The sequence below is a fragment of the Denticeps clupeoides genome, chromosome 8 (genome assembly GCF_900700375.1).
Source record: "Denticeps clupeoides chromosome 8, fDenClu1.1, whole genome shotgun sequence".
NCBI lineage: Eukaryota > Metazoa > Chordata > Actinopteri > Clupeiformes > Denticipitidae > Denticeps > Denticeps clupeoides.
Window position 1 is genome coordinate 11,188,157 of NC_041714.1, and position 24,540 is coordinate 11,212,696.

At 45.1% G+C, this 24,540-nt stretch overlaps 1 protein-coding gene across 3 annotated transcripts; it reads right to left on the reverse strand.

The window, feature by feature from the left end:
* Positions 1-229: 229 nt before the first annotated feature.
* On the reverse strand, positions 230-24,113 carry spred2b (sprouty related EVH1 domain containing 2b). Of its 3 annotated transcripts, none has more exons than XM_028989130.1 (6): positions 17,082-17,218; positions 12,937-13,114; positions 12,544-12,712; positions 11,461-11,525; positions 3,349-3,504; positions 230-3,035 (listed from the first exon to the last, which is right to left on the reverse strand). In XM_028989130.1, the coding sequence occupies exons 1-6, from the start codon at positions 17,216-17,218 to the stop codon at positions 2,331-2,333; spliced, it is 1,410 nt and encodes a 469-aa protein (XP_028844963.1). In that variant the 3' UTR covers positions 230-2,330. The 3 variants fall into 3 exon arrangements, with proteins under 3 accessions (XP_028844963.1, XP_028844964.1, XP_028844965.1); XM_028989131.1 differs by lacking the exon at positions 17,082-17,218 and adding an exon at positions 16,765-16,998; XM_028989132.1 differs by lacking the exon at positions 17,082-17,218 and adding an exon at positions 23,704-24,113 and having other exon boundaries at positions 231-3,035.
* Positions 24,114-24,540: the final 427 nt, after the last annotated feature.

Consider the following 24,540-nt stretch of genomic DNA (forward strand, 5'->3'; position numbering starts at 1 on the left):
GAAGAATTACTTACTGGCCAGGCCACGCTTCTAATATTTCTGATATGATATACTGTTATTTACAAAGTACTTTCGTTCTTATTTTTTCAGTTATTTTCTTTTCTTTTTTTTAAAGCAAGAGCTACGTCAATCCTTATATTGTTAGAAACAATAAAAAAAAAAAAAAAAAGAAATAAAAATGTACATCATACATTTGATATATATTTTTTGCTTTTTACAGAGGTAAAAATTCTTATTGTAAAAAAAGGAAATGAGTCAAATACAAGAGGGTTTATTTCATTTGTCTTTTGTTCAGTTTATAAGGAGATAGATGAACAACACACTTCAGGCACTTCTTAACAGTTAACATGTGTGAAAGAGCTAGATTTTGCACCAGACCGGATGCTTTTGGTTAACTTTCCTTTACCACAGAATAATTTTGAAAATATATATTTATATAGGAAATAAAATAATAATACAAAAATCATCCTTTATCTACTCAACAGTGATGCCAGTATTGTAGAAGCTGACAGGAACGGTGAAAATGAAGATGTTGACTATGGCTACACACAGAAAAGGAAAGGCACACTGCTGCAGGGACATGGTCTTTCTGTTGTTCGTTTCTGTTGAGGATTTTACACAGTACCCATAGCTCCATTGTACTATTGCTGCTGTGCTGTTTGTGTTTTTAAAACGGTCCTTTTGACTACACTGTGAAGAGTTCTATGGTCATTACTGAGGTATAACAATAGCATTTGTTCCCTGTATTACCAGGTGTATATATTTTTATAAAACGTCCGATTTCCTGCATGGCCCGGCAGAAGAGATTACTTTCACTGGTCCAGGGGCACAGCTGAAGTGGTGAAAAGTGACCCTGGGTGAAATAAGGGTGTGGCAATGTGGGTAAACATGATTGACAACTGCAGTGCCACTCACAGGATGAACATAAACATCAGCTGCCTCACAGATTGTACTATGCGATTATGCAAGAATTCGTTCAATTTTTTCTTTTTTGTTCACACATTCTTAGACATTTTAAAGGCATCTCTCATGGGGTCCTCCTTTCAGGATATTTTACAAAAATATTGATTTATTTCCTCTGAATTCAAGCTTGTAACACAAGTTGTTCACAACAGCTGGCTTGCAAAGTCTTTTGAAGGGAAAAAACTATGCATTTAAGGCTTAAATTAACACGACAGGGATCAAGTTGGGGAGGGGCGGGGGGAGGCATAAGACCTTTGTGAAAACTCAAGTTTTTTTTTGTTTTTTTTTTTTAACGAAGCCTAATATATTTTCAGCATTTCCTGAAGATTTTTTTTAACACATTTCAGCAAAAAGGAGAAAGATTCTGAGATTAGTGTCCCGTCCCATCCCCCCATCCATGTGAAATATTAGGCTAAACGCAACACCGGGGTGAGCAGATACAGCCAGGCTGGACCACCAGGTCCAGCTGAGGTTTCCGTGCTTTCATGGCTGTGCTTATTCTTGCTGAGAGAAAGTATGGGATTAGTCCTCCTCTCTCCCTTTGGCTGGTGTTTCAATTACTTGAAAAAATAAATAGAATAAAAAGTAATCTTTGGATTATTGAACATTAGATGAAACAAACAAAACAATTGTTACCACCCCTCTATTTTTTGCCTTAAATTGCTTTAAAACTAAGTTGAAATAAAACTATAATCTGAGGGATAAAAAATTAATGTTTTGGGTGATGAAATTTTAAATGCATGAGCACATCTGATACTCATGCTGCAGCTTATGACAATTTGTCTTCAATATCAACAATATGATGCAATGACAAAATGTTAACCCTCCTTTACAACATCACAGGCATCACAGATCCCCTTAATCACTCACACACTCTCTCACACACACCACCTTAATACAGGTTTAGTGTCTTGAGCTGATCTTATTGCTCTGTTCTGAGCAGGGTAAAGGGTAGCCAGGCTACGGTCGAGCTGCTGGCCATGGCAAATGATCAGAAGTAACGAGTACTTGTATCAAGCACACACATAACATCAACATAACAAAAACGATTCAAGTTGTTGAAACTAAAATCAGTGTAAAAATATAAAGTACCTGCATATGTAATGCATGACAAAAGGTTTTGAGAAGCCCTCAAAAGAGAAAAGAAAAAACAAAGAGCTTTTTTTCCCCTCACTAAATCTGGAGAGAAACGTCCATAATGTGTACGGGAAAAGAAGAGCACACAGTCATATTCATTTTTAGTTTAAAAATACATAACTGCATAAATAGATAACTTCATATCTTTTGTCCATCTGGAATCCGTACAGAACAAATGAAAGAAAAACAAAAAGCAGAAGCGTAAAGAGAACCCCCTCGATCTCCCCTGCTCAGCCCACAGCCTTGTGTTTGCCCCCACAGCACCTACAGGCGACCCCGCAGCGGTGGCAGGCGTGCAGGGGCGGGTAGCAGCAGAGGCAGGGCACCAGCAGCGACAGTCCCAGCAGGGCGGTCCAGCGCAGGCAGAAGCGCTCGTCCCCCGTGTCACACGAGCAAGGGTCCGAGTAGTCGCCCTCCGGGTCGGACATGCAGTGGTACAGCAGGCTGTCTGCGCACCACATTAAGCTGAGCCGGTGGATGCAGGTCCGGATGGGGTCGGGAGCATCGTGGCACTGGCCGCGCCGGTTCTCCTCCACCACGAACATGTCCCGGCAGTAGACGCAGCGCGACCGCTCGCCGTTCTCCTTTCGCCGCTTGCCCTTGTGCTGGAAGGTGCGGGGCTGCGTGGCCACGATCGTGCCACCGCCACCGCCTGCCCCTGTGCCCCGGTCCCCACTGCAGGGACCTTTAAGGTTGCTGCGGAAACCGAAGTCTGAATTGGGCACGTAGGGGTAGTTGTAGTCGTGTTTGGAGTGCTCGCTCTTGGCGAAGTGCACGTAGGAGTCCGATTCCTCGGGATGGATGAACTTGTCCCGCACAGCGGCATGCCTGTAGTCCTCATAGCCGGTCAGCCAGCTTCGCTCACGAGGATTAATCCGGACAATGTCCTCGTCTTCATCCCGGAAAGTGACATGGCGTGGAAATGTGGGCACCGGCTGCACAAAGCAAAGAGGCGCATGATGAGCAAAGTCCTGACTACAAACAAGCATTCGGTAGCCCAGGACAGAACTGGCAAAGATAATTATAATGATCTGGTTTGTAAATAGGCCTAATAAACAGCCTTTTTAACACACTCTTTACTGTGTTGCAAGCAATAGCGTCAAACCAGCAACCTGGTTTATGAGAGGTCAAAGACTTCAGCTTGTTGGTTTTCATGTTATTTTCACAAGAGAAGACGTCTATACACCAGCTACCAATTGAAACGGCAGATTATCAAAAAAAAAAATAATAATTTTCAAACTTGCCCACCTGCTCAAGAAAGTAGTGGTCTGAGTGTCTGTAGGGGTCATGGAGGTGCCCCAGGATGCACTGATGTCTGTGGGGCTCGTAGAAGGTGGAGGTGGCCAGAGGCTGCATAGTGTGCTCCTTCTTCTGGGAGGAGTTGGAGGAGCTGTCTGTAGCATTCTGAAACACACAGCCAGAATAAGATGACCAACGGATATGCATGGGATTTTTTTCCATTTAAAACCATATATGATCATAACAAATCATAATCCTCAACATCATGATTATGTGAAACATTTCTAAATAAAAAAAAATTAAAAACCATGTCAGTCCCACAAATATAAATAATATAAACCATAAATAGGCATTTTTCATCATTCAGACATGTCTAAAATATCCTCCAATATCCTTGTTGCATCAATGAATCACTTTTGATCACATGCACATTTTTCTTATTAGCAGATGGTTAATAGGTTCAGATTGTGATAAGACACCTTGTGGAGGCCAGGTGTGGTGAACACTGAAGATACATTTCCATGATCTCATAAGGCACCGGCACAGCTTCTCAGCTCCACACACACACACACACCTCTGCAGAGGGAACGTGGCACAACTCAGCATGCAATTAAAACTAAATAAATAAATAAACATTTAAAATCCCTTCAAGCCGCAGGATTTGTAAGACCCTTTCTGAAGTCTCCCTGTTATTACACAGGGCCTAAATGAATCCAGCATGGTGTGGGCTTGGCTGGAACTCACACATCCAGCAGGTCTGGGTTATTACGTCATCCGTGCGGCAGCCATGGAGTCCCAATCTGGGCTCCAGAGCTCAGCGTACAAATCCCCACACGTTCCCACAACAGGACTGATCTATAGGAGCACCTTTGCCTCACAAGGACGGTATATGAATCAACAGTCGGTTGTAAATTCCAGTCCATTTTATAGTTTCATACCTCAGGGAGGGAGTCTGGGAATCCTCAACACAAGGAAGAGATTAAATTAAAATTACATCAATTTAGCAGCTTCTTTAATCCAGAGTGACTTAAAAGTGAGGAGTGACACTGAAGCTTCAGAACAATAGGAGATCAAGTACAGAAGTACACCAGTTATCCTAGCAAGTGCAAACAACTGTGTTGATGAAGAGTCCTGAGGACATTGTTAAGGGGATTCTTAAGAGAGGCCTGATCCTGTTCTGAGTGCTTAGTAGTTTGTTCCACCATCTGGGAAATGCAGGTAACAGCAGTGTGTAGGTTAGGCAATGCCAGATGTTATACCATGGAATACAGGAACACAGTGGTCAAAAAGGACAGTAGGCCTTTATAAGAAATAGATGGGTTCAGAATACGGTTGGAATTGTACGCACACAAAAATAAATAAATAAATAATAAAAAAAAAATATTTAAAAATTATTTAATTTGGGGTATGCTTAAAATCAAACGGTCCTGACTGGATGGCAGAAATCTGGTGTTTATTTCATTAATGGCGCTCTACGAGAGCAGAGAGAGGAATGTTTGCTCCAGGACCCTTCTGGCAGGGTTTTGAAAGAATTATGAAAGATGGATTGACTTTTGGTAAATATATAAAAACAAGGGGATATTTAGTGGGGTTTTGTGATAAGACGTTAAAGATGACTTCAGACACACTGCAAAATGTACTTATATTCCCTCAATTCACATACAGAGACAATGGAGAGCTACCCGGTTTCATTTCACGCCCATTCATTGCCTTCCTCACTCAGAACGTCCCACCCACACCACCACACCACTTCCAGTCGGAGAACAGAAACGCTGCCTTCTTCTGCGGCAGTGGTCCAACCAAAACTCTTGAGCTCTTATGAAACTCACTACTGCTGCTGGTCCTGCAGGCAGACGGGAGGGAGCGACACGCTGGGCCACTCTGATTAGTGGCTGGGAAGCTAGATGTTATCCTTATACAGATGAAACTTTTTTTTTTTTTTTACTGTCTGATATTAAAATCATACAAACCTCCCATATAGCCAAAACAATTTCTATTTGCTAAATGTCAAAATAATGTGTGAGAATTTGAGATTTTTTTAATTACTTCATTCAAAATGAAAAGTTTCCATACATTTGCTTAGTATTTGGTAGAATTTCCTTTTAACTGAATTACTTGACGCAAATGTTTTAAGTACCCTTCCACAAGCTTCTCACAACAGTTTAATGGAATTTTGGCACATTCCTCCTGACAGAACTGGTGTAATTGAGTCAGATTTGTAGGCCGCCTTGCTCTCACAGATCCTTTAAACTCTTACCACAAATTTACTATGGGACTGAGATCAGGGCTTTGTGATGGCCACTCCGAAACATTGACTTTGTTGTCCTTAAGCCACTTTGTAACCAATTCTGCAGTGTGCTTAGGGTCATCGTCCATTTGGAAGACCCATTTGCGCCCAAGCTTTAACTTCCTGGCTGATGTTTTGAGATGCTGCTTCAGTATTTCTACATATTGTTCTTTCTTCATGATGCCATCTGTTTCGTGAATTGCACCAGTCCCTCCTGCAGCAAATCACCCCACAACATGAGGCTGCCACCTCCGTACTTCACAGTTGGGATGGTGTTCTCAGGCTTGAAGGCTTCCCCCCTTATGACTATGGTCATTATGGCCAAACAGTTACATTTTTGTTTAATCAGATGACAGGACATGTCTTCTGAAATGAGGGTCTTTGTGCATTTGCAAAGTGTAATCTGGCTTTTTTATTTTGTTTTTGGAGTCTTTTTCCTGAGTAGCCTTTCAGCGCATGTCTGTAGAGGACTTACCAGCTTCAGCATGCATCTTCACAAGGTCCTTTGTTTTTGTTCTGGGATTGACACGCACATTCCGCAGGCATCTGAAGGTGCCAAGGATGAACAAGTCTTGTGGAGGTCCACCATTCACTTCATGATGTCTTGGCTGATTTCTTTAGACTTTCCCATGGTGCCACAAAAGGAAGCAGTGTGTTGGTGTGCCTCCAATCTACTCAAGTGGTGTCAGTTAACCTATCAGACGCTTCCAAAGCCATGACATCATATGGGCTTTCCCAAATAGTTTAAGGGCATAGTATCCTTAGTGTATGTAAACTTTTGACTGAGAAAAAAGTAATAAAAAAAAAAAACCACACACACATTATTTTCACATTTAGCAAATAAAAATGATTTTGGGAATCCGAATGCGCCCCAAAACTGAAAGGGTTTTGTATGATTTAATAAAAAGTCATATAAAAGACATAGCAGAATTTGACCAGTCTGCCCACCTCTACTGTGCCACCTGCCAGTTGACCTGCTTTGTGGTGTCTAAACATAGACACAGACCCACACACAAACTCAGGGAAACCACACCTTCAGACTAGTGCAAAAGTGTATGATTAGTCCTCTTTTCTGAACGTGCTTAATGTTGAAGGGGCACGCGCACACAGACACTGCAGGCCGCCATTAAACAGGTAGAGACAAGACCAACGCTAAATAACTGTTTGTGCAGATCCATCCCTCACAGACCGGCAGACACTGGGCTCTGGATAAACTGATAAAAGAAAAGATGGAGGAAGAGAAGGAGGGGGGAGGGAAGATGGAGAACAGATCAGGTGCTTCCCACATCCATTCATTTTTGACCCCCCCCCCCCCGCATTTCCTCTCCCTGGCAGAGCACGGAGGGCAGGCCGTTGCAGGGCGCCTGCTGCCCACGAGCTCAGGCCGGCCTGGGCCAGCGACGACTCCACCATCACCCTCACAGACACTTCAGAATGGCTAGCCAAAAATAATACAGGCGTCCCTCACAGCCTCGCCAAAGGCCTAAGCCAACATGATTTAAAAATATGTTTAGGAGGATAGCAGGGCCCCGTTGGGTTGGAGATAATTAAAAACACAGACCCTTTCGAATGTTTACTCTGCAGCCCGAAAAAACTGAGAGGCTGAGCTTTTAGGGAGTTATAAAGAGAGCAAAGGGCTAGGAGAAAGGAGAAAAAAAAACGAGCTCCACCACCCCTACACACACACACAGTAAATAATTTTTTTTTTTTTTTTTTTTTTTTTTTTTTTTTTTTTAAATCAGCCCCCTTATCAAAAGGCTCCAAAGTTTCGTGGCACGCTGGAGATAAAGGGAGGCTTCAAAGGCACATGTGGTCGGGCCTGCAGCTCAAAGGCATACCTTCCCAACGCAGGGCCCATGCCGACACTTAATGGCTCGCAAATGGGGTGGGGAAGGAACCAGTGGGAGTGGTGGGAGGGGGGCGCAGATAATGAGCTGGAAGAGCGCTGGGGGGGTGCGCACACAACTTTTGGACAATTTCCCTAGATGCACCCCGCCCCATCCACATTTTTATTAATCCCTCACAGCCAGAGCAGTGTGAGGCGGCTTGGTGTGAGGGCTGCTGACCTGAGCCTGACCATCCAGAAAGACTGAATCAAAGGGGCAGCGTGTTCTAGTACGCAAATCTGCTGCAAAATAAATGTTTTCGCAAGTCTAAAAATCCGACTTTAAAGAATAATACTGCATGTAGACAGAAACCACTGGAAATGTAGACAGAAAATGCAATAACTATGCCCTAATTGGTCACCCTATTAAGGCCAACTGATTGGTTTTAGTGGCATTTATGGACCACAAACCACCAACTTTACGGCATCTTCCCCATGGACTTGTATATGATTTTTCTTCTTTTTTTTATGGTGTTGCCTCCCTTCACAAGATTAGAGAATGTGAGTTATAAACTGTACTGATTGTAGGGACACCCTAGACGATGACACCATGGATGACGATGTCAATTAAAACGAAGACTAGTCTCAAATCTTCTCCATGAAAGCAACAAAGGCTCATCAACAAACCCTTTTTTGTTGCTGACAAAAGGATGACTGGGATTGACCCAACAAACTGATTAGCATTATCATTTAAAGATCGTGACCTGGTAGACTGACCATCAAAAACTGTCCGGTCAAAGAGCACCATGTAGTGTGTGTGTGTGTGTGTGTTTGATTAAGAAATGCTTCAACAGTGATCAGCAGAATATGTAGACTAACAATTCATGAAATACCCCTCACTCCCACTCCTCACTAACCTCACATCCTTTCTTCACGCCCATAAACTCTAAACCACCTTCAGGTCACCACTGCCATGACAAAAATAAAAAGCTGCAAATGTGCATGGCAGACATTATGCTGGGTTAAAAAAAAAAAAAAAAAAAAAAAGTAATTAATATAAATACAGACAGCCAATACTGAGTATGACGGTCTAAATATACGGCGACTTACTTTCCGGGCTTTTAAAAAGCTGAACGAATGAAAGCCTGCCTGTCAGACAGGCCGGGTGCATGTTTATTTTTGCCCCATGATTCGTCTTGAGTGCCATCAGTCACAGAGGAAGAGCAGCGATGGGAAATGCAGGACCCGGGCTCTTCATGAAGCAGAGGGATGGGGGAGGATAAAGATTCCCTCCAAGCAGCATAAAGAACTACTGATTCCTCACCGCCCGCCTTTTTTTTTTTTTCTTCTCCCGCTCTCCTCAGGACTGTTAGTCTTTCACATCCCACTTCCTCCCAGCATCCTCCTGGGCCCTGGCTGTGAGCTCTGTGTGCAGTGAGGCCCTTCCCCTTACTTGCTTTTGGTGCGGCACAGGAAGCTGTCAATCACCTGCACACCCCCCACCCCACCCCCTCACCACAACCCCTCCCACCAGCAGCCGGAGCAAGGGCCACTGCCTGCTTCTCAAACAGGAGTCAGTGTTTACTGGCTCAACCTGAATTGGCCCGTGTATGTGCTAACTAAACACACACACCTACCTTACCAAAACAGGAGGCAGACACACACACACCATGTTTGTAAAAAGGCAGTTCATGTCTCTGCCCTTCTAGCAATAAAGCAGTAAGCCAACAGCCATTACAGAGGCGCATGCTGCATTTGAATTTTTTGAAAATCAGCGGCAAGAAAAATGTTGAGTTCCCGACTCTGGGTTCTCAGTAGTTCTCTTATTAAAAACTGTTTTTGTGTGGCCTCGCAACACTGTGAAAGAAATGATCAATTTTATAGGACATATTATTGAATGACCTGCTTAAGTTACAATTACCCTAATTGTTGCTACAGCATAAAGCAATGCATTACTATGTATGAGTATAATTGTAAGGGGAGAAAATAAATAAATAAATACGTGTAGCTTGTACATTACAAGGGCAAGGTTATATGATCTATGAATGACTGCTCTGCTCTCATAATGTATAAACTACACTACACATATACTGCAGTACTCGAGTTCACATGCCAGGCTGCAGATCTGAACCAAATAGTCACAACACCCTCAACTGGAATGTACTCATCTTAAAATAAATTCAGTCCCTGGTGGATCTATATGGGGCTCTTTACTCTCACCCGGCTCAAAAGGTTCCTCCTTTGCTGCAGCCGCTCCATTTCTGGCTGTTTATGAGTGACGGGACGCACTCCATATATCGGTTTTGTCCATATGCTTGTCAGCTTCTGACACACACACACACACACACACACACACACCGTACGTTTCCATGCACAGTCTAGTGGAGCTACAGTAATAGGTCAACTAAACTATTTAGTGCCCTTTGTCCAGGAATATGAGCACAGTCGAAAGGGACTCAAATTATAGTCTCATGTATGTCCAAGTCCACTACAATAGGTGTCAAGATGCAACAGTTCAGCTTGTTATGATTGCATTTATTCTGGTTGACCAATTTCATCACAGACGTATGGTAGCCTTGGTTCTCATACTGTGATACAGTAATTGTCAGTGTGGTAAATGGCTCCGGTGTAAATAATTTAAACAGGTCTACCCTACCGTATTTAAATGCTGGTCATAAAGGTGGTACTGGGAGAGAGTACCACTACTGTTCACTTTGCTTAATTTGCTAATTATATTACCCAAAATGGTGACCCAAAGACAGATGATGTGGCTTCCGGGTCAAATTGTGGAACATACTCAGAAAGCTTAGACCTGTTTGGTTCTAATTAAACATACATATGCCGCAGTACGCAATCACATTATCTAGGTGTGTTAGTCTGACTTCAAGAAGTATGATGGTGTTGGTGAATTACTGTACAATATACTTATTTTTCTAAAGTCATAACATTTTTCAAAATCCTTCATTTTAATTCTGCCAATGCTATAAACCAATAAAATCCATAATTGACTCATTAGATCCCTGACCTCTGTGTTTTAACCACAGAAAAAAAAAAGTGTAATGTAAGGTCAACACTCTCCATAGCACCATGAATGAACTAAAATATCCCGCAGGGGGGGAGGGTGGAGCATGCTTCGCTCATTTGACTTGAGAGGAATAATTTGAGAAGAATGTGACTCCCAGGAGCAGGTCCCCCTCCCTGCCTCCTCCCCACCCAGCCTTCCAGAGCTGTAAATCCAGGGCAACATTTCTGCTGTCTGCGGCCACTTGCCTTTTTTGGAAAGGTCACCAACTTCAGCCCTGTAGGTCCAACAGGGGGCGAAAAGCAACAACTGCACCACCCGGCCCCACGTGGAAGCCTGCTGCTGTGTTCCTTGGACGCTAAAACACATGACCTTGGGAACGGATGCCCAAACCAAAAAGACAAACGTAAAGGGCTGTTAATGCACTACAGAAGCTCCAGCATAATTCGATTTTTTGAAAGGTCCCCTTTGTAGTTCCTCTGTGCAGTCCATGCTAAAGACAGACGGTGGAAAATGAGCCATGAGGCTTCCCCCTGCCCGCTCCGTCCCCGCCTCCCCCCTCCTGGGAGGCAGTAAATCACGATGGCAGTTAGCTAGGAAGCAGCTGCCAATGATAGTTTTACTGGCGAGAGCAGGAAGTCACCTCCTGACCCTGCCTGCTGCTCCGTGTCTCCTGTGACTGTGACAAAAAGACGGAAACCCACCAAATGCCAGGCGGCTTAGGAGTCTGGTCAAAACACTACAGGAAACCTGCTAGAGCCCCCATCCCCCCATACACACACACACACACACACACACAAAAGCAAAGTCCTGACTTTTTGTCCTTGATCAGTGAAGATGGGCCGCTGAAAGTTTGCATAGTTAACGTCACTGTCATAGTCAACTGTCCCAGACTTCAATTTCCACTGCAAGATTATGATACCAGTAAAAACAAAATACTAAAATAGTGAATGTGATTAAGACTGCAGTAATGGGGGCTGATCTTACCGTGAATACATCATCATCGCCTAATTCAGCCTCATTCTGGAGTGTTGAAGAGGATGTTGTGGATCCTAAAAAATAATAACTAAATCAACAAACAGGTCCACCTTTAAACAGCAAAACTTTATTTTACTTAGCAGACGCTTTTATCCAAAGTGACTTACAAAACAGTCTAGTGTCCTAATCAAATGTTCTTAATTAAGTAATATGAATCAATATCCAATTTCTGAAGACCAAGCTACATATGAATTCAACTATTCATTTTATGACTATCCTGGGTGACAAAGTTTGAACGATTTTAAGAAAGAAAAAAAAAAATCAATTCACGGGTTAATTAGAAAAATATCATGATTGCAATTAAATTTACTATTCACTATTTTACTGGAGGAAAAGCTGATCTTCTCAGTCTCTGAGTAAAGAACAAAGATCTGCAACACCACATTATCATCTTACCAGGAGTTTAGAAATCTGTACACATGTAAGGAGAGTTGATCTTGAATCAATGAGAAGAGGGGAGCATTTTCCCCTGGATACTGGCTTTTGTTTAATAAAGGAAGTGATGTTACGACACGACTGGCCCAGGCTTTTGTTTTCTAATCTAGAAGAATACGACATAAATCACAGCGATTTTTTGGTCAAATCTAACTGTCTTTTACTGTCTACGTACATTTACAGCATTTATCAGACGCCCTTATCCAGAGCGACTTCCAATCAGTAGTTACAGGGACAGTTCCCCCCTGGAGCAACTTAGGGTTACATGTCTTGCTCAGGGACACAATGGTAGTAAGTGGGATTTGAACCTGGGTCTTCTGGTTCACAGGCGAGTGTGTCACCCACTAGGCTACTACCACCCTGTCTCAACTTTGTCTACGCTGCTGCGCACGGTTCGGTTTCAATACATATCGTTCAGTCAACATACTTTTCTCAAGGGAGCCGCGTGGTTGGTCACATTGTTGCTGAAGTTTCATTGTGAATTTAAAATAAAAAGACCAAAAGAAAAAAGTTGAGAAGACAAAGCTAGAAAGTCTAAATGCAAATGCAGCGTTGCAGTAAGGCCCTCGGCCTGGAGTTGCTGCTGGAGGACTGTACCTTCCGTGAGGTCTTCCTGGGCTTTGCGCACCCCCCTGTCGAAGGCACGGGCATCGGCTGGACTCGTGAAAGTGAGGCCACACTTCTTGTTGTCAACTTTCCAGTGGTGGAAAGTAGGTGTGGCCCGGGTGTAGATCAGGTCTTTCCTCACAAAGCACTCCAAGATGACCTGCCCGTCAAAACAGAGTTACTGATTTACCTGTCAACACTTTAGAAATGTAATGCAAACAGCTTCTGTTAGAATATAGATGATATCAGCCTGTGTCAATATTTTTCTAGATGCCTATAAAAAAAAAAACGTAGGCTACTTTAATGGGAACACATACCTTGTATGCACATTTTAAAGGACTAAAGTTACAGGCTGTGGCCACCATGACTCAAACACAACCCTACCTGCTTGTCTTTGAGCCGCTCGCCATGGATGAGGAAGTTGTTCCTCCCAGTCGGGTCAGACGGCATCACCTTACACACCCCCACTCTGCTGAGCCCGCCACCCTCCTGCGCCAGCCAGCCCCCGCTTGAGTCATCCCTGGTCATGACCACCGCTTTGACGCGCACAATGTAGCTGTCACTGCAGAGGGAAAGAGGGACGAGAAAAAGGGACTACATTAAATACAAACGTTGGGCGGATGCAAAAATGCCAGTTATCAACGAGGAGAGTGTTCACAGGGGAAAAATAACACACAATATCGATAAAGTGATGTGATTTTCACTTGTGATACACAGCAGCACAGCACATGGTGCATACAGTGAAATTTGTCCTCTGCATTTAACCCATCACCCTGAGTGAGCAGTGGGCAGCCATGACAGGCACCTGAGGGAGTAGTGTGTGGGGACGGTGCTTTGCTCAGTGGCACCTCAGCGGATCGGGATTCGAACAGGCAAACTTCAGATTACAGGGCCGCTTCCTTAACCCGCTAGGCTCTAATATCTACTAACAGCTCGACTTATTTATGTTCAGCCACAAGGAGAAAACTCAAATCCATTAATAGTAGGGGGACGTAATGAGGAGTTCTGGAGAGAAGAGACCAGGTTAAGTTTCAGATTTGCTTGTCTTGACTGTACACATCCAATCCTCAAACCACCCAACACCACACCACCACGCCGGAAGCGTTCCAGCGAACCGGCCAACCGACTTACAAGGAAGCTTGAGTCAGTCAACTCAATAATTAACCAGGAAGGCCACAATCCAAGGTGTGAGGAGGAGAAGGCGTGTCTCCATAGACCCAAAGTGTCAAAAACAACTCCCAGTGTAAATCAGTAGACTGCCTGGGAGAAAAAAAAGAGAGATTACAGCAGTAAACAGATGAGGACTTGGCCCTGGGTGGACTATTCTACCCATGTTTACAATCACACAATGATAAATTGTGTATTAAAATGTCTATACAGTAGGGTTAAGAGTTGTCACTCAGTGGCCATGTAGGATTGGCTAAGAGATGCTGAACAGACCTGTAGATGGAAAAGGGATAGGCTATAGCTACCAGTACATCTGTGCAATGTGATTTTTACAGTGGGAAATGGCCGATGAATTGGCTAGTAGTACATCTAGCATAAAGACAAGGAAAGACAAAAATACCTAGTCAGAGGAAAAAAGCAGGCAGAGTCTACGATGTTGCTAGACACATTAAAGTGTATTACTGAAAGAAAATGTTGCTTTCTAAAACAGAATATAATTCCCCAAAATAAGTGTGTGTGTGTGACTCAGACCATCCATCTGTGATATGGAAATTTACACCAAAAAAAAAAAAAAAAAGGTTTCTTCAGTTTGAGAGCAGTCACCCCCTCAACTTCTGTCTTAAGAACCATAGAAATAAAATGCACAAATTCCAGCACAAACTGGAGGTTAACAATAATTAAATGACAATAAGCTTCCCAATAATCCTAAACTAAACCAAGATATTACTCTGAAAATCGGATCACGAGTAAGCGTTTCCTTGAGACTGTGAAAAGCTACAAAAAGCTGGGCAATATGCAAAAATCTATTGTTAAACATTTCTCGTGTAATATAGCCACTATATTGTTTGATAAGAGTGAGTGATTGCAATTAAGCCTGAACTTAATCCTAAACATGAAGTTATTTGCAACATTTTACATTATCACATCTTATCTTGGTCATCATATGCAAAATGGAAAGAGAGAGAGAGATACAGGAGTAACAGAACGCACAAAAAATGATTCCCTCTGGTCTGCTCTCTCACAGGCTCGAAGCCTCCTCTCCCATCTGCCCCCTGGGTCACTTGTACTCTGGGCTCTTGTCCAGCGACACATCCCACCATATCACAGCCAGTGAGGATTACACTCAGCCCCTGTCAACCTCAACCTGGGTGCAGATGAAGCGCTTGGCTAATCTGGCGGTAAAACCACAGGAGCAACCTGGCTACAGAATGCAGGAGACCAAAGATTCATGTATGGCCTGGAGTGGACAACACAGCTCACAACATCACACACACAACTTAGTATCGCAAATAGGGTTGAACAGATAATTAGAATTGTGAATATTTTCCCAGCAAAAAAAATCATAAATTTCATTTGTAATTACGACTAAGAACCACCGCATCACATCACTAACATCATGCTCATTGAACCCTATTATATCAAGATGCAAATCAGTGTATTATATAGTGTGATTATATGAATGGTTATAACTAGGAATGCAAAGATTAAGAACTTGTGCTCAGTTAGCTTTTTTTGTTGTTAACAGTTTGGGAATGTAAACCCTACTGGAGGTTTGCCGGAACTGAGGATTGGCAGGATACTCTTCTCCACAGCAAACAAACAGCAAGCACAAGATTTAGCAAGGGCAAAATTTACAGGCCAGCCTTGAATGTCACACTAGTTGCTGATATGCAAAGGAGAATGCCAATGGCCATACCAATGCCAGCGTACTTATCTGCCTCCTTAACTGATAAGCCAATGGCAGTCAGCAAGACCGATATTGCCAGATAACGTATGCATATCCATGACAGATATCAAATGAACAGCATTTCATTAATTTATTACTCCGAGCCTTACCTTGCACACAGAAAGCATGAGGGTAAAGGCGATAGCCAGGCCGACTTAGACCACAAAGCAAGAAAGAAGAAAGAAATACACACACACACACACACACACACACACACACAGAGGAAAATACAACATAATTACAGATTTTTGATTGCACAAAGCACACTGTTCTAGCCTGACCGAGTACGTGCAGGCAAACACGGAAAAGGACAGCCATGGCGTGGAGGGAACTCTCCACATCAGCAAACTGGAAATGAACACATTTTGTCCGTCACTGTTTGCCAGTTGGATTGGGATCTGGACACACCCTGGTTACAATGGATGGGCCACAATGCACAATTGTATCACTACGAAACGTTAGCCTCTCCCCACCAGCAACGGTGGCAGCTTCATGAGAAGATTAAGGAATAACCTCAGATAGCGTCTTGGACACAGCCTAACGTCTGCAAACGTGTCATGGTTATTAGCCACATTTCTCCTATGACAAATATAGGTGTTCATTTTGGGACGCCAGCTACATTACTCAGCAGGCAGGAATGGCTGTGGAGCCAGCTGTCTTCTGCTGGGTGCACTTCGTGGCAGTCTAAGCTCCTAATGAAAAGCACGGGATGCGTTCTTCCTTCCTGCATTGTTCCGCAGTCATCTTTGGTGCACTTCTATCCTCAAATCGAATGGCAGAGTAGCGGCGAAGGAAGCGTACTTGTAAACGAAGGGTTGCGGGTTCAAATCCCGAGCAGTCAGGATGTCACGGTGGTCCCTTTAAGCAAGGTACCGTCCCCACACACTGCTCCCCAGGCACCTTTCAGGGTGACTGGTTCAACACAGGGCACACATTTCATTGTGTGCACCGTGTGCTGTGCATTACAGTGACAAAAAAAATGCAAAATGCCAGTTGGTATTATGTAAAAATAACTAAATATAATCAAGCAAGCTAGCAAGTCAACATCCGGCTTGTAGATCGAGGTGTGAACTTGGATGCTTCACACATAGATCATAATGACTGCCCCCCCCCCCCCAGCAGTCTCTCTCTCTCTCACACACACACACACACACACACACACACACCAACACACTCTACAGCTACACTACAGCTGGCCCTTCAGAAGGACGCGTCAGACAGTCACAGAACATATTCATTTGGACCAAAACCGCAAACATCACGTCTCGCTTTGTGTACAATTACTCCACCATGGTGGCTCCAGGAGAGATATTAGTCACCTGCAACACCTCACAGCAGTGGGAACGAACCACCGGACATGCTGCGAGTCCTTCGCATGCTGAATTAAACCTGAAGAGCGCAGAGGGAGCATCGGTCTCCCGTGCTTCTCCTCCTTCCCCAGCCTGAAAAGATGGCAGGGCGCTCTCATCGACTCCCACCCACACAGCAGCCCGTCAGTCAGACCGACAGAGCCGCCTGCCTCCAAAGCAGCTGTGGATACCGCAGTAAGGGGGGAGAGAGAGAGAGAGAGAGAGAGAGGGCAGCGCCACGCCGGATAGCACAACAATCCGGTCAAACCTGACCTGGCCGAGCTTACCGGCTGCTTTCCGACATCGCTGTTCGGCGGGTGGCGGCGGTCAGGGAGACGGCGGGGTGGCTGCGGCCCGATCGCTCGCCCCTGACGTCGGCGGAACCATGTCTGCAGGAAAGCAGTGCGTCTCCACTAACGCGCATACACACGCGCATGCACGCAAACTGGCGCGCGCGCGCACACACACACACACACACACACACACACACACACACACAACGTATGATTCAGTCTCCCTGACAAACACACAGCACTGTGGAGGATGAGTCATCATCAGGCAGCCATTCTGCCTTCAGCCGGCGGCCTACAGCCCAGCACTACGCGCACACACACCTACACGTTCACAGAAAGCGAGGGCTCGATTTTGCGCCCGTGTGTGTGCGTGTGTGCGTGTGTGAGCGCATGATCAGTCTGTTCTTAAACCTGCAGTGTACCTGTAGTACACCCACACATCGCACCAAGACGCCGCTGTACGAACAGGCTGTTCTATTCCGCGCCGTAACCGGGACTGCGCGGCCAGCGCCGCACGCATGTCTACACCTGCACGCCCACGCAGTGGGATTGGGGGGGGGGGGGCGTCTTGATCGGACACGCGCATGGACATGTGCGCACACAACACAGCCAGAGATTTCCCACACTCTGTACACACAACCAAACACGGCGTGTAACACATCACAGCACATGTACAACATTGTAAAGCTTCAGCTGAGTAGATTCTATATAGTGTTGCATTGCTCACTCAATCACTGAGAAAAGTTACTGATCAATCCCAAGTTACACATACAGAAAGGAATCAGCAAGTGAGTTCAAATGAACCATGCAAAAAAAAAAAAAAAAAAAAAAAAAAAAAGAATCCTTATCATCTGACATGCCGTTATGCGAAACAGTGGTGATGCTTCAAGCTGATAACATCATTTAACACTTCCTGAATGCACTCCCAGATTTGATTAGCACAGTGGTGTAAAAAGCCTTATCAGTGGTTTCCAGGGGTTATAAAAGGGTGAAGGTTCATGCCAACTGTTGGAGAAGATAAAGAGTGAAAGAGTCTCTCGCAGTGGTACAGCAGTGTCGCACCTCCAACCCGCACCAAACTGCTGCTGAGCTAAAGGTAGGACAAGACGGAGCGCCTGTGGGCGGCTGTCAAGCATTCGCTTTGTAGGCGAGGACGAGGGCATGAAGAACAGGACGCGCGCTCGACAGGCGACCACATGACCAATCACATGAGCGGACCGTGACCGAAGGGCTCTCTTCGGGGGCGATTTGCGGCGTCTGGAATGACCCCGTTTTCCCTGCCTCTGCGTCAGTTCCGGCCCGGGCTTGTCTAGCGACAACACCCCCCCCACCCAGACTAAAGGCATGAGACTATTCCCTTTGTATCTGGGCCAAGCTGAGCCAGACCTGCCTCTGGATAACTGAGAGCCTCACGGAACTAATATCTGTATGAATGAAATGCCTCGCCCGAAACTTTATTTCCACCCCCTAATGTTCAGGAGGTTGCCCTGTGCCACCAAAACTAGCCCTGACCCATCAAGTCATGGATTCCACTGGATCTCTGAAGGCTTGCTGAGGTATCTGGCACCAAGCTGTGAGGTGGTGCCGCCATGGACCCGACTTGTTTTTTTCTGCACGTCCCACAGACGCTGGGGTGAACTGAGTTCTGGAGAATTTGGAGGCCAAGTCAACACCTTGAACCATTATACCGCATTGAACATTATACTTGTTCCATGAAGAGATGAAATAGAAGTCAGCTGGTTTCCCAAAGTCAACCTTTGATGCACTTTGTGTTCGGATGTGAACTTTTTCAGCCACGGTAGCCTGCGCTGCCCATGCGCGTCAGCGAAGTCATGGCGTCAAGATTTCACCACCGAGCTTGCTACTGGTCCTCAGGTTTAACCACTTTTGGTCTGTACTAACCACTGGATTTGGCCTCGGTCAAACTCCATCACATCCTTACACTCGCCATATTTCCCCGCTCCCAGAAAATGAGCACATCCCAAGCATTTTAAAATGACTTGATTAGTGTTCCCGTTCGGGATGGCACATGTGACCAGAGAGGGGAAGCGGCTTTCACAGACAGCCATGTAATTTGCGGCAGCAAAGCACCAGTCTGGCGGTTCCACAGCAAGGCCCATGCGGCGCTGCATTTTATTTAAGCGCACACCACTCATGCCACCAGCACACAGCAGCTCACACACATCTCACAGTCCAACAAACCTGATACAGTAGGGATAGATACAAGAATCACCAGGGAATAATAATATGGTGAGCGTATTGTTAAATCACTATACTACACTATGTGTATTACTGTTTCGGTGTCTATTTCACGATTCTCTTCAACGTTACGGTCGGGAGCCAGCACCATGTGAAGCTACATATCCAGTCATGACACAGCGCGCTGCCAAAACTGCATAAGAACAGTTCATATTTCACATGCTGCACATCTTCCATGCAAACGCTACTAACTTAGCCCGCGGTGGTAAATAGGGTCTTATCACGTTTTAAGCCCAATTTGACAGGAGCCGAACTCTTGACATGTACACAATCAGGTTCCGTCCTTTACTTTACTTGGCAGACACATTTATCCAAAGAAACTTACGAGGAGAAGACACCAGCAATTCTCATTTGGTTTCCATAGATTGTGAGTCAAAAAAACTAAGAGCCCTGATAAGGCCGAACTTGTCAAGAATGGAACATGCTAGGGAATTTGTTTTTTTTTTTTGGTTTTTGTGAGTGTGTGCGTGTGTTAGCGTTAGACTCGTTTGAAATACTTTTTAAAACAAGTGAGTTTTCTTAAAAGGTGGTGGTAGTCTCGGCTAGTTGTCCCATCAGCCAGGGACTACAAAGGAGAATAGATTTGATTGGGATCGGAGACCCTGTGAAGAGGGAATTTTTTGTCTCATCCTTCCATCCAAATTCAATATCGTGTGCAACTTTACAGGGAATGGGTTCTAAGCTGAAAAGGGTGAATGGGTTCTTCCTCTATTCAACAGAACACGCACACAGTGATTTAGAGAAAATAAATAAAAAATGACCAGACTGAGTAGCTTCCGACCCTCTTGGCAGGTGGGTTGAACAGTTGCGCCAATACAGATAAGAGCAGTCTGTTACTTCCTTAGATAAGGCCTCGCCCAGACTCCACCCAGTCCCCTGGCAAACTGAAACATTGGGTGGAGGAAACAAGAACGGGACAGTGGCTTTATCTGCTTATCAGCCCTTAGTACCTGTACACGTTCGCTTCGCGCACCACAAATGTCAGGTTTAGTCCCAATAAGCAGACTGTGGCGACAGGGGGGGGGGGTGCTCCTACTCAGCGGTTCTTACCCAACAAATGGTGGAGCTGATTGCACTGCACTCACGCCACATTATTGAAAGCTGAAGCCCTCCAGGGAGCTTTTATCTAATATCGGGTGATGAGTTCACTGGCGCTGGATTTATTGACCACCATCACGTGTTCCGGACTCCCAACGGATACACACCCAACCACGCATGTGACCTCCCAAGAGTCTTCAACGTGATATGAAGCGACAAATTAATCACCTCAATTTAAAGGTGGGCGATATTCTTAATTACGAAATGATTGGTTTTTATGAGTAGGTACAATGGACAAACCTCAATGTGTTATATATATGTAATAACTGTTCATGTAGACTAGATCACGATGCTAATAATGGTCACACTGGCCATGTACAGACCCACATCACTCATAATAATAAAAACATTAATACAAACCAACCTGAGCAACAGAATGTATGTCAGTCATGTTCATTAATTGGCTTGGTTCTCCACCCACTTTTAACCCAGTTCTAATCGGCCACCTCGCCTTGTCCTCTCTCAAACGGTCATTGACAAACACAGGCCTATTTTTTAGGGATTTCACGTCTTGATACCCGACTGCAGAAGACATCAACTTAATTACTATATCAAATGGAGCCACCAGAACCTCGCTTGTCCCCAAGATGCCATTTAAGAGGAGCGTTTGCAAATGAAAAGGGTTCAATAAGGCACAGATAATGGCTTCCTGTCCAGGGCGGGACTGAAAACCCACCTCAGAAGGGATATGACAGATGACAGAGGACTGATGTCCATTCGGAGGAGCAAACCAGTTTACAACTGTGGCCTACACAAATAAACCATTCCGTTTTACCACTTGGGCAGACCAATAAAGTTCTAGGAAACAATTAAATTAAACATTAACTGCCTGGCAAGTCAGGTTAAGGCATTTGCATCAATCGTTGCTCTATCAGGCTCAGGGACACGTTTTTTTTTTGTTTTTTTTAATGGAGGACATCTTGCCTCTCAGATTTCAACTCATTAACCCTATTTTACCCCATCGGGGACACAAACACAAACTTCTGAGGCTCATAAAAAAAACCCACATATAATACAACGCGCAAATTAAGGAGCGCCACATTAGAAGGGTCAGATACATTTTTTTTCTGGATTGATGCCTTGTAACGCCATAAAAGGCTTTAATGCCCAGGACACTGCTCTTCCATGTTTTGCGACTGCAGCCAGGGCTTAGCAGCTTTTTAAAAGGCTGATTTGATGACCTTGTATCCTCAGTGCAGGCTCATCACTGTCAACAGAAATCCGAAACGTGTGGATTTTGGCAGCACAGTCAATACAGAAGCGGAGCCCTGACTGGTCCATAGCACTATCGAGCCATGAAAGGAAAAAAAAAAATAAAATCCATCTGCCATTAGCTTTCCGCAACAGATCTACTCATTTAACACACTTCCCTCACAATGCAGTGCTAACAATCTACATCTGAACGGCACTTTTCCACCATCCAGCCGCGCACCCATCGGATTCAGAATAAAGTGTAACATAATTCCAGGTTGAAGTCATCAAGGTGACTTTGCAGTTGAACGGAAACGCGATCCGCATAGAAAAAAAAAGCTGATTTGCGTAAAGCTCTTCCTTAGGGCCGTAAAACAAGCAAACGCCACAATATAATGCACTCTAATAGGGAATTAAAGAGCCAGCGTGACGAACGTTCGAGAAACGAGTGCTTAAGAGTAAAGCTGACTTAATTAATATTCATGTATAGTCCGTGCTGCTGATGGTCTATTTCAACAGTTGATATGAAGTTGTGTGTATTTCAACCCACTGGGGATCCCAATTCACAATTTTACATCATTTACAATTATACATTCAAGACCATGAGCCAAAAGTCAGACAACTATTTTGGCCCTGTCACAGCAGCCTCTCGTATGTTCATATTTTGGGGTGGAGGAGTCAAAACACGTGGGTGTACAGAACGTAAAAAAAACGTGGGTGTACAGAACGTGGAGGGGGGTGTCTGAAATCGATTCTTGATGCACAAACCTTGGCTACGGGAACGACTGCAGTGACCTTTTCTGAATGTCACTTTGCATTGTTGCCGTCTGTGCCATTACTGACAGAGCTTGTGAGACATCATTACTGACTGAGATCGATGCGGCAGTCACGGCCACCGGCGGTGTGTCTCAGCACCGGAGAGCGTGTAGGAAAGTTAACAAAAACTGTCTTGGATGATGATACATAGACTTCTTAATGGAAACCGCATAAGGACAATATATCTTCTGTTGGTCAACCTTTTTGCTGATGTTATAACATTACCGCACACTCTTTTTTTTATTAGGGTTGAACCAACTAATTCACATAATAGATTAGAATCAATAACTTAAACAATATTTGTTTATATATATGTATATTAGAACAGTTCTTTATTCGGCCTCTGGTTCATGCACCGCGGATCAGACGTGGGAATCGATCCTCCGGTGCGGTGAACGGACGGTCGCCGCATTTATGAATGGGGGTATAAAGACCTCCGACCTCGCGTCTTCCGCGCTGGTCGCTTTATACGCCATTATACCGTGCGTGTCCGGATCGAAGGTTCGGACAAAAGCCACGAAGACGATTTATTTTATTTTGCTTTAAAAGCACGTTGCGTCAGCGCGGAGACGCCGCCGCGACCCGACCCTCCCGGGCAGCAGGGCGGCGTGGAGCGGTCACGACCGCGCGGCGGGGCTTTTTATGAATGGAACACGGTATGCAAATGAGCGCGATTCAAGAGAAGAAGAAAAAAAAAAAAAAAAAAAAAAAAAAAAAACAGGAGGAGGAGGAGAACCAGATCATCTGTTAATTCGGATCACCGGACCCGAGCTGGGATCAGTGTCAAAAAAGATAAAAAGCAACAAAAAAAAAAAAAAAAAAAACCCACACACACCCCCCCGAAGGGGGCCAGAGGAGGGAAAGTTGGGGAACAGTTTATATGTATAATTTACATATGTATAAAAAATAAAAAAAAACAACGACACAGCGGAATGGCGAGCTGCTCGACGGTGGGGCGTTTAAATCGCTTTACGACATGTTTCCGATCCACCCTCCTTCGAGACAGGACCGCTGGAACAGGGACTGCGCCCGAACCCCCTCCTCCTCCTCCTCCTCTTTTTTTTCTCTTCCTCCGTCGTCCACTGTCAACGTACGTTTTTCTTTTTTCTTTTTTTTTTTTAACTCAAAGCCACAAAGCACTTTCAACTCCAACCAATAGACGCGCGACGCCGAAACACGGTGTTCGTTCGAGAGCTTTAAAGAATGTGGAAAAAAAACAACAGATTTTTCTCTCCCCCGCTGAAACACTTACTCGTTTGGGTGCGTTTCTTCGACCATGTTTCCCTCGTCTCACCTACACAAAACCCCCGCAGCCCGTGCACCCGTCCGGCTCGACATTTTCCGCGTCGCTCCCGCCGGTACTCCGGCCGCGTCTTCGTGGTCCCTCTCCTCCTCCTCCTCCTCCTCCTTATTCTTCTTCTTTTTCTTTTTTTTTTGTAACCAGTTGCTCCTGGACGAAAGTCGTATTTCGCCCCTCGCGCGCACCGCGACCCGCGTCCCGTCAGCGCGCGCGCGGGGAGGCCCGTCGGCCGCCGTCCGCCGTCCGCTCGGTGAGGAATGCAGGCGGCTGGTGCTGACGGTGGCCCCGTACGAGCCCCATCTCCGCTTACTCCATGTTGGATTCTGCGCCGCAGCCCCGCGCCGCTGCCGCCGCCGCCGCCGCCGCCGACTCGGGGGGAGGAGCGCGCGCAGGGCGGAAGCGATGACGTCAGCAGCGACGGGCCCGCTCCGCTGCGGGGTGGGAGCCGCGTTTTACAGGCGCCCGTTCCCGCACGTGTTAAGCAACATTCCCAACCAATTTCATGTATTATTATGATTATTATTACTATTGTGATTTTTGTCTGAAATTTAACTCTTCCCATTAGAACCCAGCAGGGTTTCACTGTGACTCTGCGGGATAATCCAATTGATCAGACCACAGCGAATGTTTCTGGTGAGACATTTCCTGCGAAGTGCATGACTGGGGTCAAAGGGCGCCGGAGTCTAACTAACCCCCCCACCCCGACACCTAACCCAGAAACGATTGGGTTCTGCACGTCATAATAACCGCATTAATGAAATGGCCGAAATGTAGACGGAGTTGTGATGG